This window comes from Callorhinus ursinus, unplaced genomic scaffold (genome assembly GCF_003265705.2).
Source record: "Callorhinus ursinus isolate GAN/ISIS: 27379988/994484 unplaced genomic scaffold, GSC_fseal_2.0 scaffold7, whole genome shotgun sequence".
NCBI classification, from domain to species: domain Eukaryota; kingdom Metazoa; phylum Chordata; class Mammalia; order Carnivora; family Otariidae; genus Callorhinus; species Callorhinus ursinus.
In genome coordinates this window covers 28,510,445-28,525,416 of record NW_027397069.1, presented here as the reverse complement: position 1 = coordinate 28,525,416, position 14,972 = coordinate 28,510,445, and the positions used below count along the sequence as shown (strand labels likewise).

General features: G+C 39.3%; 1 protein-coding gene across 8 annotated transcripts in view; it reads right to left on the bottom strand.

Moving 5' to 3' along the window:
* Window positions 1–14,972, bottom strand: part of KLF12 (KLF transcription factor 12) — a 407,535-nt gene that overhangs the window by 25,750 nt on the left and 366,813 nt on the right. For all 8 annotated transcript variants that reach the window (XM_073894448.1, XM_025874745.2, XM_025874747.2 and 5 more), the window contains one exon: window positions 1,598–1,755. In XM_073894448.1, the coding sequence (XP_073750549.1) occupies window positions 1,598–1,755 (158 nt within the window). The remainder of the gene's footprint in view (window positions 1–1,597; window positions 1,756–14,972) is intronic.

The following is a 14,972-nucleotide window of genomic DNA, read 5'->3' as shown; positions in this document are numbered from 1 at the left end:
GTGCCGAAGAGATAGACGAAAACCTCTGCTGGGGAAGCTCAGAATCAACGGAGAGGCAAGAATCTGGAATTAAGTAGAAAAAGGAAAAGGACTGGGAGCAGGGATGAAAGATGAAGAGGCAGTTTGTGAAACCTGCTGAATTATTAGAAGTATTCAAAGTATGTTATATGTTAGATGAGCAAAAGTAAACTCCAGATTCTGCAATGTTTTTTGACTCCAGACCAGCCTCCTACACCAGAACTTCATCACACACACGCACAAATGATGCCCTGTCTTGATGTGTGGAAGTCATGGCACAGTCTCTGCAAAGCAGCTGCAAACCTTCTGCTAACATGACTAAGTAAATGGCAATGAATGCTGGCTTACATGATTTCGCTACCTTGGCCAGGAAACGGTGTTCACAGTGTGGCTATTTTAAGATCTTTGAGACGGCAGTACTATTCACATAGCCCAACGGGAGTCTGTTACACTTGAAGTTTCCAGGTAGAGGTAGGTGTTGACATCGGATTCCTGTCAAGAACAGTCACCGGACTCAGCTTGCGGGATCTGCGGCACACTGCTACCAGGAATTACCAGGAATGTGTGTGAATGAATTTGCCTCTTCTATCTGCTTCTTTGAGCTTCACACATTCCAGTCACTTTTCCTAGAAAAGGTAGTGTAATTGTGGGGCCCTCTTTCCACCTTTAGTCTCTTCCCAGAGCCTCCCACTGGTGGCTCCCAACAGGACCCAGGAGCCAAGGCAGCCGGGGGTGCCGGCTGAGGAACACACAATGCATAGGATGGAAGAAGTGGGTAGGGGGCTAAGTAAAGAGTCACTAGGTTATTTCCTGGGTGGGTGCACGGATGGATGAGCGGGTAGATGAGTACATGGATGGGTACATGGATGGATGGAGGGGTGGATGGATGGGTTGGGGGTGTCTGGATGGTGACAGAGTCAGTAAATCATGTGCGATCTCCATTTCTTTCTCTGTAAACTGAGTATTAAAAAATCCTCTCTCTCTCTCTCTAAAATGCCAGTGAAAATCAAATGGAATCATATGAAAATATTTTTTTACACTCCTTACAGTGCTATATATGTGTCAATTTTATTTTATTTATTTATTTATTTATTTATTTATTTTTATTTATTTTGGTTTATTTGTTTGGTCGTTTGGGGGAAGAGACCGAGGGGGGAAACCAGGATTTGAGTGATGCTTAAAATGCTAACTTTAAGAGGATAAAATAATTTTGTTCAGCTTGTTCTTCAGTGTGCTTTGTGGACATTTTAGAATCTGAGAAACCAGACAATGGTTAAGTGGCAACACTGATTATAAAAAAGGCTGGATCACTGTGTCCCACCATCGTAAACGTCCTTGAGACCTAGAAGACATACTTCATTGGTTGCTAAGGTTCACTAAGACTTAAGCCTTTTTCAACTGAGACAGGGAAATGCACTCCCCTCAGACAGGAAGTAAACTTCAGATGGCTATATAACGAGCAAGTATAAAACACCATTCCAGCGCACTCAGGACCCCGGAGTCAAGCAGTGGCCCCTTTGGGACTTTCACTGAACCTCCCCCCTCCCCACCCCAAGTGAGAAGCCCTGGGACACTGTACCTGTATGTGTCCTTCGGTGAGCCTTCAGGTGAGAACTTTTCGTGTATACTTTGTTGCATCCCTCAAAATCACATCTGTGGATACGCCGTTTTCTGGAGTCTGGGGATTCAGACCGTCTCTGGCGTCTTGTGCTCTCAATGCTAAATGGTGAAATTGAACTGGAAAAAGAAAACGTGGAGTTAAATGGTGAGCAGCAGAGCGCTCTGTTTTGGTTCTAGTGGCATGAGACCTCAGCCTCATAGGCTGTCGCTTCCTATAGACTGAAGGCCCCATGGCCGCATTTCCCACCAGCACTTTCTTGGACACGCTTTATTTCTTAATCTCGAAGGCAGGCAGCTTGGCCTATTTCTGATAAAACACTCCTCTAGAGAGAAAGACATGCTTAAAACAACAAGACAGAAACAAAAACTAAATAAAATCAGTGGTAGGTGAGTAGATCCTCCTCATCAAAAGAAATAAATCTGGAACCCTTCTGAATGACACAGAGATTATTTTTGGAAGCTCTGCTACAGACAGACAAAATGAATGCATTTAATAAGTAACACGGGGGTCTGAACTGCACGTGACAGCATATAAAATTGAGTAAAATCACAAGGTACATTTCAAAACAAGTGAGGTCAGGCTGAAAGAAATGACATCAGTACATCAATAACATGACTCATGACAAGCTATTTCTGTTTGGTAAAATGCACCTGACATTTAACTTTTCCACTTGGTGGTTTTTCATGGTGAGGAATCAAGTACATTGTATTTAAAGATTAGCTGTACCACCATTATGAGAAAAAGTTTTTAACTACGAAATCTGGCCCTGACTTGCACGTTGTTTAATCCTAATGCCACAGTAGAAAAACAGGATTAGTTTGTAACGTCAGGTAATTGATTAACATGTACTTCTTCAAACCTTAATCTCTTTTGATTGAGGTAGAAATGAAGAATATGACTAATCGTTTTCAGTTACCCATGAAGTTCTTTACTATTATAACAAATACAACACAAAAGGAATCATCCATATTTCTACTGTAAAGAATTTACCACTGTTTATATTGACATATTTTCTTCCAGCTTTTTCACGTTTTGATGCTTTTCAAAAATATCTTTTATTAGTAAATTATCTCTTTAAAAAAAAAAAACTGAATGACTCTGAGTAAGAGTTCTTTGAAGAAAGTGACATTTAAGCTTCACTTAAGCAGATTACAGGTAAAGGTAAAACCCCACCCTTGTCTTCCTTCCTCTTCCTCCCAGGGAAAACCTGTCATCGGTTTTCTTTAAATTCTTCCAATTCTTTCAAATTATCCTTACCTACACGTACCCACGGTCATAGAAACTCCTAATACTGTTTTGTTATTTAAGAGACATATAAATATCATCATATCGTTCACATCATTTTGCAAATTGCTCTACACTTGCCTTTTGCTTACTCAACATTAAGCATGTGAGATTATCCACGTTGATGCCAACACTGTCGTTTATTTACTTGAAGTGCTATATCCACAACTCATCCATTCTAAGATGATTTTTTTCATATTTTGATGTCTCTAAAATGTAAGATACTTCTTACAACTGAAGGCTTGTCATAGTTTAACTGGCATAAATTTTTTTCTGTATTAGTAGTACATCCAGCAATGGTGCATTTTACAATATGTGCTATTTTAACTTGGATCAGGGGTTGGTATAAACTTTTTCTGTAAATGGCTAAATAGCAAATATTTTGTTTTGAGAGTCATGCAGTCTATGTTGTAACAAATCAACTCTGCCCTTGTAGCATGTAAGTAGCTACAGACAATATGTAAACAAGGAAGTATGGCTAATGTTCTAATAAAACCTTCTTCACAAAACAGTGGGTTGTTTTGGGGGCCAGTGGTTGATGCATGACTTAGATTAAACATGGAAGTAGTCCAGTGAATATTCATCCCGGAGTTTTAAAGTCTATTTCCTAAGTGATCAACATTTAGATTATTTCTAATACTTCACTACAACATTGCTCCAGTAAACTTTTTTCCCTCAATGTTTCCTTCTTCATATGTGCCTTTTAAGTTTTCAGTGTATCTTCTCACTTGTACAAATAACAGATTCAGCAGCCAAAGCTTTCTATTATTAGCTAAGACAAAATATAAGTGGTGTTTATCTACTTGTGCCTTAAAAGAGTTTTATGCAAGATCTTTATTAGTAGAATGAAAGAAAATATGGGATGGCTAAGCCACTTTTTCCAGCTTCCTATGAATCAATGTGGATTTGTGGTTTTCCACATAACTGACTCAGTTGGAGCGACTGGAGCCTATTGTGAAAAAGTCAAAATAGCGCTGGCCCACTGGCTTTGGTCACTCTTGCCAAGGTATGCTCTAGCATAGGGTGGGTTTCTTGTGAACCAAGCTGTACGCGTGTGATGATAGGGCAACAGTAATTCATTTCTTGAATATCTAGTCATGAAAATAAATATGGATCTTGGCACTTGGGGACCTCAAAAATAGAGATTTCTGTGTCGTGATATGTTTGACAGCTTTTAAATCAAGAGAAGATGATATGGTATCTGTTTCCTTCAAATTATAACTTAAAGTCTTCCATCAGAACGGCTTGTGCTATACAGTACTTTCTATGCACTAATAAGTGTAAATGTAACTATGCATAATCACACACATACATTGTTTTGCCTGCAGTTTATTTTAGCTATTTATCTTGCTGTGTATGTGTATATACAGAGAAAAGTAAAAAATAAATCTGAACTTAAAACCAAGTAACCACTAAGCAGGTCTTTAAGGGACCAACGAAGTGATGCTGCTCTACAGTCCAACAATCATGGAACCATTTGGCAGGTGGTTAAGGAAAGCAAAGGCCACAGAATGGCATGATATTACTTCATCGAGACTCCTGAATTTACACCAAAAAAAGACACGTTAGGTGCATGGCCTTCATGCTACAAAACCTCACACATTGATTTCCTTCATTTTAAGGTAAAATAGTTTAGGACATTATGAAGCACAACCCCCTAAAGGTATCTACGCAATAAAAATTAAGAAAAAAAATTTAAAAAGCTATGTGCAACCAATAGCTGTGTCCAGCAGAGCTAGCTTGGAAATGCTCTCCAATGGGTAAAATTTTTCCCTAGCTCCCCTTTTAAAATGGCAGAGGCATCCTCAGAAGATGCTGAAGAAATTTGGGTGAGGTTATGCCTTTTCGAACCACTTATGTGATCTCTTTGTGGGAAGGTAAGAAAAGGTGCACTGAAGTAGACAGGGATCAAAAGAGCAAAAGAACTTAACACAGAAAGATGAGAAGACACTCCAAGTCCGTGTGGGACCGCTGCTACGCTGGGGTCCACGCATGAACCCACAGATGGCAGGCATTAGAGGGGAAAGACAACCAAAGGTGGGGGTTTGGTCAACCCAAGGCCACGGCAGGAAATGTGACAGTGAAGGTACTGGTGCCAAGTATCTCTAGAGCCTAGAACACGGTGGGCATTCAAGCAATGTTTGCTAAATTGAATGAATGAACGAATGAATGAATGAATGAACAGATGAGTGTATTAAGTCAGGTATTCCTAATTTTTAACTTAATATAATCAATCAATGAATCCCCAACTGGTTAATTAATCCTTACCGGGATTCTTTTACTGCAGGTCTTCAGACCATGGTCACTCTTCTTCACTCTTACTCTCCCTTCCCTAGGCTTCATACTTAAAACACTATACACAAAGCGGCTCCTGAATATCAGAGAGTCTGGGTGATCGTTAAAACCACGAGTACATAAGTGTCTCAGCTCTTTGCCCTAAATTCAAGAGGACGGCATTCTAAAGTATGGCTTACAATTAAAATTCTCAGTGGCCTTCCACTGAGATCCCTCTGAACGTGCACAGGATACCGGCGAATGAACAAAAGCCTCCCCTGTGACCCCGGTAAGCACCTGGTGAGCAGGGGTGGTGGATGGCCATCTCGCTCTGCGCAGTCTCACCCTGCCCTGTCCCACCCCAAGGCTCCCAACGCGGGGGCGTCCGGTAACAGAAGAGCTATCATCACTCTTCGGGTATTTCCATTCTGCCCTCTGCTCTCTGAGCAACGTGCCCTTTGTCCAGAAGGCCCTTCAGGTATCCCCAGATACATGCAAGCTGCTTCTGTGCTTCAAAAGCTGGTCTTGTTCTGAAGATGGAAATGCCGCGGACGCCAGCGCAGGATTCTTCCAACAATCCTTCGTGATAAGCTGGTACGATGAAAATGGTAGGGGCACAACAGTTGCCAGTGTGTTCCCAGAGAATGTACTAAAGGCATCTGCACAGCTCAAAGAGGCCCACTCCCTTCCCCAGAAGGTTAGACCATTTGGAGGAGTGAATGAGCGCCCGAGGGGGCCTCACAGGCACTGCATGGTAATAATTAGATCCAGAGAGAACAAATGAGTGAATCATGACTTCTGTTGCACAACAGTCCCACTTGGAATGGCAAGTTAAATTAGAATTAAACCCAGAGAGGCTCGAGAAGTCACATCCAGGAACAGCTCTATTTAAATAGAAGGCACCGCATGGCTGCCATGAAAGAAATTAAGGTTAACTGTAATCAGCAGGTAATAAAAGACCATTTGTCACGTGTGACCTTAGTGTGATGAGATGCCCTTCACTGAAACTGATGTTTCTATAGTTAAAAAAAAAAAAAAAAAAGCCAGGACATTCTTCTAAGGCTGAAAAGAGAAGGAGAGGACACGCACATCCCAAATTTTAAAACAGGAGCAGAGAACAATGGAAGAGAAGGTGCTTGAGCACGTTCACACATTCAGTCTCAACAGACCTCTAGGGAGCAGGCTGTGGATAACACGACAGCTGACATTTACAGAAGGCTGACCATGCGCCAGGCTCCGCTCTAAATGCTTTAAGCTTCAAAGCAACTCTGCAAGATCAGTATGATTAGTGTCCCTCACTTAGAGATGGGGAAACGGAGGCAGAGAAGTTAAAGCCAGGATTCAAACCCAAGTGGCTGACTCTAGGACCCAATCTTAGTTCTTACTTTCTATGCACTCAGATACGGCTAAGAGCAACCAGCATAGGATAAAAGAGGAAAATGCAACAACATAATGTGTATCATTTAAAGTTTCCCCCTCGGCCAATTATAGAAAAAAAAATAGCACATAAAAGCATTCTTACATGGAGTCTGCTACAATAAGGCGTATGCTTTTCTCTTGAGAATTTTTTTTTAAAGATTTTATTTATTTATTTGAGAGAGAGAGAATGAGAGATAGAGAGCACGAGAGGGAAGAGGGTCAGAGGGAGAAGCAGACCCCCCGCTGAGCAGGGAGCCCGATGTGGGACTCGATCCTGGGACTCCAGGACCATGACCTGTGCCGAAGGCAGTCACTTAACCGACTGAGCCACCCAGGTGCCCCTGAGAATTTTTTTTTTTTTTTTAAGATTTTATTTATTTGACAGAGAGAAAGACAGTGAAGAGAGGGAACACAAGCAGGGGGAGTGGGAGAGGGAGAAGCAGGCTTCCCGCTGAGCAGGGAGCCCGATGCGGGGCTGGATCCCAGGACCCCGGGATCATGACCTGAGCCGAAGGCAGACGCTTAAAGACTGAGCCACCCAGGCGCCCCTCTCTTGCGAATTTTAAGGCAAACTGCTTTATAAATACTGCCAGTCGAGGTATTCAGTAAAATTACTATTAATCTACCTAAGAAAACACTTTCCTAAGTCGTTGTGAAAAAAATATTTATTGCCAGGGAAAAGTTTTTAGAAGGCTGAGTCTGGCAGTGGTATGCGATTATGTCTCCCTTCACCGCGGCCACAGAACTAGCTCCTTCCCAGTTTATTCACCATGGCACCGAAAATGATTGTCAGTTGGCTGCGTTGACAGAGTTACCTTAAGGGAAGGGGGAATGTTCAGTTTTACAAATATACTTTGTACTGTTCTTGAAAGTTTATTTTCAAATCATTTTGGATAAGGCAGTACATATTACTTATTGGAATTGTGAATCAGTTTCTGCCACAGAATACAGGTAAGAACGAACCACTTCCTTGTTAGTAAATCAAACACCACGTTGGGAATGAAATATCATGTCCAGAAGCCAAAAAAGAAGTTGAAGAGACTTTCAGTTAACCAGGCATTACATAAATCTTGGTCACAGAGCTTCTGTTCAGTTGGACAAGCCCGACATTTGCACTTTTTTTTTTTTTTTGCAGGCTTTTTCTTAGCCAGTAGATGGCTCTCAGAAGCAGCAATCTCTGTATTTATCTTGCCGTACGATAACAGATTCTAGCTGCTATCAAACCACATCAGTGTCTTTCCTAGGATATTAATTGGGGAAAGGGTGCTATTTAGATACACTCCCTATCTAATCCCCAGAAGCTACGTCCCAAGGCAGATTCACCAGCGGGAAGTTTCTCTTTCCCTGCGGCCTATGGTTTCCTATGGAAAACTACTTTTGATAACAGATTGAAATTGTAAGATTAGCAGTTGTCAACCTTTCCAGAAGCTGTGACTAAGGCATTATACTACTTCACTTCAGATCTGGATTCAATAAAAATAAGTCAATTTTCACAAAATGTGTCAATCAAGAGTAATACATTTGCTAAAATAGGTCGAGCTCAATCTTAGCATATATTCAACTAGATTTTGGCACTTTTTTTTTCATATGAACAGACTATGTCCAAAGTGTAGTTCTGATTATTGTTTTTTGTTAATAAAGAAAAGCTCCTACTAGTTACAGATAATAGGTTTCTGAATGAGCTTTTTTGGGGTGGGTCTGTGGCTAGATAGTATATCACGGTTTTTACTTAAATATAGCAGCTGCTACTAAGTGTTCTTCATCACTTGCTAGACCATTAAAATACTCAAAACTGCTACAGGCTTATCTTTCTGCTCTTTTTTTTGATTCACCATATTTTAGCGAGTAAGTTCAGAAGCTGTAAAACAAAAAGCTTAAAGATAAAACAGGAAAAAAATGAACCATTAATGGCATTAGCTGTAATTGGTTTTACTGTCAAACTTATGATGAATTTAGATAACAAGCTGACAGGGGCTTGTTTGTTAACAAAAGAGATCCATTTTTGATATATGTTATCTATTCAAAATAGTTACTTTGGGGGAACACCATATGCCTTGCAAAGACTTTACCCCATAAAATCAATTCATAATATGGGTTGAAACAAGTGTGGATTTCTGAATTACACTGGACACTGAATAGAAGACACATAACAGTACTGAAATATTCAGATGAACTTGTCGCAGAATTTCTTCAGAAAACATCAGGGTTTAAATTATGTTTTATGCCAGGAGTTGTAGCTGGATGGATCATTTGAACCTTAAATTTACTAGGTTATTATTTTAATCTCAATTTTTAAAAATCTTTATTTTAGTTCAATTAATTAACATATAATGTGTTATTTTAGAGGCACAGGTCTGTGATTCATCAGTCTTGTATAATACGCGCAGTGGCTCATAACATCGTACATGCCCTCCTTAATGTCCATCACCCAGCTACCCCCTCCCTCCGCCCTCCTCCCCTCCAGCAGTATTTTAATCTGAATTTAAGACAGGCCCTTTCCTCAGTTTGAGGACTCAAAGAATATGTACACTCAAGAATACAGATGCAATCTTAGGCATGCCTCTCTTGAAGCAGGCATGTCAACAGATGCTTGAAAGGGTGAAGGGTAAGAAAGGAAGCAAGGAGTTTGGGGAACACAGTCAACATTGTGAGGACTTAAGTGCAGACACTGGAGTCTCACCATAACACTGCCCTAGGGCAGAATTTTACATAAAGAAGTTAATTTTTCTCTATCAGAAGCATCTTATTATAAGGCAGATTCACTAACAAGATAGCCCTATGGATGTACCCCAGGCAAGGGCAGTATATAAAACTGTTTTATTTTTTAAAGATTTTTATTTATTTGAGAGCGAGCGAGTGGGCAAGCATGAGTGGGGGAGGGAGGATGAGGGGAGAGGAGGAGGGAGAAGCAGACTCCCTGCTGAGCAGGGAGCCCAACACAGGGCTCCACCCCAGGACCCCGAGATGGTGACCTGAACCGAAGGCAGATGCCTAATTGACTGAGTCACCCAGGTACCCCGAAAACTCTGTGTTTTAAATATTAAAATATATCTAAAATGTTTCAAATATACAGTTCTAGTGAGATATTATAATGCAACCATAAATAAACTTTTGAAGTGACCACCAAAACAGGCCTCCATCTATTTTATGTTGATCATTAACCAGGTCTATGTTACACTAGAGATTTCTTTTATTAACACTGAAATTATATCAGTTAACTATCTGGTACTTAAGCGTACATAAATTATTGAAACAGTTTTTATTGCTCCTATGGGGATATGTAAATAACAATACCAAGTAGATTTCACTGGTATTGTTGCACTTGAGTTTTTGTTGGCCAAAAGGGCTGTCTGGTGCCACAAACAGGCATTTCGCCTAACATCAAAATAGCATGTGTTTGAATTTTGGAGAAAAACAAAAATCTTCCCATTTATATGAAGCAACATTTTACCTCTTTTTTATTTCCTTTCCGGAAAGCTTTACTTAATCTTCGAATACTCCACCCAATTAACATTGCAAAGATAAGAAAGTATATTAATGTGACCCACATTCATATTTGGAAGATGAGGAAACAGGCTCAGCAAGTTGATGAATTACCATACCACAGCCACACAGCTAAAGACTGGCAGAGTTGGAACCAGATGCCCAGCTTCCTGACCTCTTGAGCTAGGATTTTTCTACTCTCCAGCGAGGTTGTAGAAAGATCTGTGTCATAATTTTTACTTAGAATGAAGGAAAATCTGCTTGGCTATACCAATATTCTTTTTTTCCCTTATCAACTAGACTCAAATCCCCACCCTATTTACTTTTGTGCTTTGGCCGCCAGGACACTCAGCCACAACAGCCTAGGATTTGGTGTGTTTATTTTCTACCTTAATTGTACAACTCCCAACCCTGAACTATATAGTTTAAATTTTATATAGTAACTTTTAAATGTATGTCTCACAAATTTCTTTCTGCACTAGGTGGACTATTTATGTTAAACAAGGAAAACAAAAGAGCAGCATGGACTTAAAAACAGAGAAAAACATGTGAAATTTGAACTGGGTTTTAATATGCAGACCCCTAAATTAAAGTTTTGTGATCAATAAGCTCATATTATTATCTTTAAGAAAAAAAGAAAACAAGAAGCTTAGTTTTTGTTGCTACTCCTACAGAAAAAGCATAGAGCATAATCGGAAAATCTAGATAAGAATTATAACTTGCAATTTATTAGCGATGCTTTTTTAGACATTTAATCTCTTTGATTTTCAGATTCCCATATTTCAAACGTGGAGCTGTTAGAACGATTTCGCCGAGAGTCATGTAAACCTGACTCAATGTCCAATATATCTTCAACACTTAATCTTGGGCTCCTTCTTCTTCCTTTTTTGGTTAATAACTTTAAGATATACTTCACGTATGATAAAATTCAACCTATAAGGTGTACAGTTCAGTAGCATTCATTATATTCACAATGTTATGGAACCACCACCTCTGTCTAGTCCCAGAATATTCTCATCACCCCGAAAGGAAACACCATACTCACAAGCAATCATTCCACTTTCCCCCACCCCTAGTCCCTGGTGACTACTAATCTACTTTCATCTCTACAGATTTGCCTATTCTGCACATTTAGTCGGAACAGAATCATACAGTATGTGGCTTTTTGTGTCTGGCTTCTGTCCTAAATTTAGCATAAAGTTTTCAAGGTTCATCCATATGGTAGCATACATCAATGCTTGATTCCTTTTCATAGCTGAATAATATTCCATCATAGAGATATAACACACTTTCTATTAGTTGATGAGCTTTTCCGCTATTATGAATAGTGCTACTAGGAACATCTGAACATTTGTACAAGTTCTTGTGTGAGTGTGTTTTAAATTCTCTTAGGTATATATCTAGCGGTGGAATTACTGTGCTAGATTGTATGTGCTAGATTACATGGTAGTTCTACGTTTAATATTTTGAGAAATTTTCAAACTGTTTTTCCAAGTGACTACACCATTTAGTAATTTCACCAGCACCGAAAGTTGTTCTATCACCTCATCCTCACCAAACGTTGTCTGTCTTCTTCATTTTAGTCATCCCAGTGTGTGTATCTTATTGTGGTCTAGCTTTGCAATTTCCCTAATGACTAAGAAGTTGAGTGTCTTTTCATGTGCTCATAGACCATTTGTTGATCTTCTTTGGAGAAATGTCTCTTCAAATGCTTCGCCTATTTTAAAGTTGTGTTGTCTTTTTATTGTTGAGTTGTAAGATTTCTATTTATTCTAGGATACAAGTCTCCTATCAAATATATGATTCGTAAATATTTTCTCCCAAATCTGTGGACTGTTTTTTCACCTTCTTGATTATGTCCTTAAAGCTTGGATTAAGTGCAATTTAATACTTCTTTAGCCATTATATGTGTTTGCTGTTATATCTAAGAAGGCTTTAACTAACTTAAGGTCTCAAATATTTACTCATGTTTTCTTCTAAGAGCTTTATAGATTTAGCTCTTATATTTAGATCTATGATCCATTTTGAGCTAATTTTTGTGTATGGAGTCTAATTTCATTCTCTTGCATATGGGTGTACAGTTGCCCCAACATTGTTGAAAAGATTTTTCTTTCTTCATTGGATTGTCTTGGCACCCTTGTGAAGATCAACTAACCATAAATGTGAAGGTTTATTTCTGTATTCTTACTTTCATTCCATTGATTTACATGTGTACAGTTTAATCCTAGTACCACACTATTTGGTTTTATAGCTTTGAGGTAGTAAATTTTGAAATTGGACATGGTTAGTCTTCCAAAGTTGTTCTTTTTTTCAAGACTGATTTTCCAAGATTATTTTCATATGAATTTTAAGATCACTTTGTCAATTTCTGCAAAAGAAAATGCAGTTAGAATTTGGGTAGACATTTCATTGAATTTATTTACCATTTTGTGCAACGCTGCCATCTTACCAACGTTAAGTCTTTCAATCCATGAAATGGGACATCTTTCTATTTAATTTTTTTAAAATGATGCTTCATAGTTTTCAGTGTTACAACATGTTCAGTGTTGAAGACACTCCCTTCTATTCCTAATTTGCTGTGTGTTTTTACCATGAAAAGATGTTGGATTTGTCAAATGCTTTTTCGGTACCTATTGAGATAATCATGTGGTCTTACCTTTTAGCCTATTAATATCATGTATTACATTGATTGATATTCCTGTGTCAAAGCAGCCTCACTCCTGGGTTAAATCTCACTTGCTCATGGTATATAATTATTTTTATATATGTTGCTAGATTTGGTTTGCTTATATTTTGTTGTGGGCTCTCTTTTTTTTTTTTTAAAGCTTTTATTTATTTATTTGTCAGAGAGAGAGGCAGAACACAAGCAGGGGGGGAGCGGCAGGCAGAGGGAGAAGCTGGCTCTCCCTGCTGAGCAAGGAGCCTGATGCGGGACTCGATCCCAGGACCCTGGGATCATGACTTGAGCTGAAGGCAGACGCTTAACTGACTGAACAACTCAGGCGCCCTGTTGTTGTGGGCTCTTGAGTCGATATTCATAAAGGATTTTGTTGTGTAGTTCTCTCATGATGTCTTTATCTGGTTTTGGTATCAGGGTAATGTTGGCCTCATCAAAGAAGTTGGGAAGTGTTCTGTGCTCCTTCTTGACTTGGGTTTCATGATATCATGTTTACACCAAGAACCGTTCCTTACTACATTGACTGTTCCTATTTGCTAATACTTACCCTTTCTTGGCAGCCTCAGTTCTGCTCTTAGCCTGCTTCTATGGAGCTGATGTTTCTGACATACCTATGCTATTGGCCCTACTCTCACCTAGAACTTCTCATATGCCATTAAAGTCTTGGGGCAATACTGTCCACTAAATGCACAATCCTGGCCTATCCCTATTCACCTAAGAAGAAAGGTTAGACAAAAACTTTGCAAGCTTTAAAGCATCATGCAAATATTACATTCCCAATTTCACTCTTCTCCATTTTTGGTAAAACATTATCTATAGTTCCCAGGATCAGAGTGTTGTTAGATATTACTGGTAGTCTCTTAGATAAACAGTGTATGGCACTGTCTTAGTAAATTTACTGTGTACTGTAAAATATTGCAGGTGGCATGATAATGACATATATTACCATACGTAAACCTAGAAGATCATCACAAAAAATTACACAAAGGTAGGATACATGTTATTGGCAGTCCTGAAGTTGACAGATAGCGAGAAAAGTAGCTCATGATGGTTAAATGCCTGGGAAATAATAAGAGTTTTAGTCTACACTTCTTCCTGCATCACATCTTCCCTCCAGAAAGATGAAGAACCTTTAATACGTCAAGATGGCAATACTCAATCTCTTGCCCATATGTACTAATGATTAAATATCATTTGCACTGTTGGTATTTTTTTACTAGGCTTTTTCCTACTGAGAAAATCAGTAAGATGAGAGAGCTTAAATTAGTAATAGTCAACTGTATAGGTATTTTTCATCTTAACAACGTTGATTCAATAAAATAAAACAACAGGGGTGTCTGGCTGGCTCAGTTGGAAGAGCATGCGACTCTTGATCTCAGGGTTGTGAGTTCAAGCCCCATGTTGGGTGTAGAAGGCTACTTAAATAACTAAAACTTAAAAAATTAAAAAAAAATAAAACAACAAATATTTTCTGTGAGTTCACCATAGCAAAGCAAGTGGGCATCAAAGGCATCCTTCAAGAGTTTTATAATCTGGTGAGATATAGGACTTGGAAATTTATCTACCTCAAGTAGATGAAAAAGACTCAAACCTTTGCCAGTTTGAGGACCTGTGGAAGTCTAGCTCCCACTCTGTAAAGATGTATGTGGATTTCTGGGAGGTTTATGTTTTCTGGACCACCTTGCTCTTTAGCATTAATCCTGATGCTAGAAACAGTACATTCTTCAATTTTCACATCAAGAACAACCACATAAACTCATCTGAGTGTTTAGAAACCCTTTTCACTATAGATGTTGACAGGCTCCTGGAGCTTTGGCTCTCTGTTCCTAGTGTTCTCTGCATTTGTAAAATGCCTTTGGCTACCTCTGTGCTGCTCACTGGTCCCATCCAGCCTCAAGCAATCCTTCATCTCGCTGGCCCTCTCTCCCTCCTCTTTTCTCTGGTTGCTGCTCCCACCCCCAACTCGTCTTTATTCAAGAGAAAAACAACACATTCCTTCCCTTTGTGCAGGCAGAGCAGCTTTCTCCCACGGAAAGCCTTGAGGCTACTGTTATATAGGAGGCTCTGGTTGGGAGGTGGGAGTGGGGGTTTAGCTTGCAGTCCACCTCCAAGCACTTCTTCTTTTTTTTTTTCTTTAAATTTTTTTATTGTTATGTTAATCACCGTACCTTAGATCATTAGTTTTTGATGTAGTGT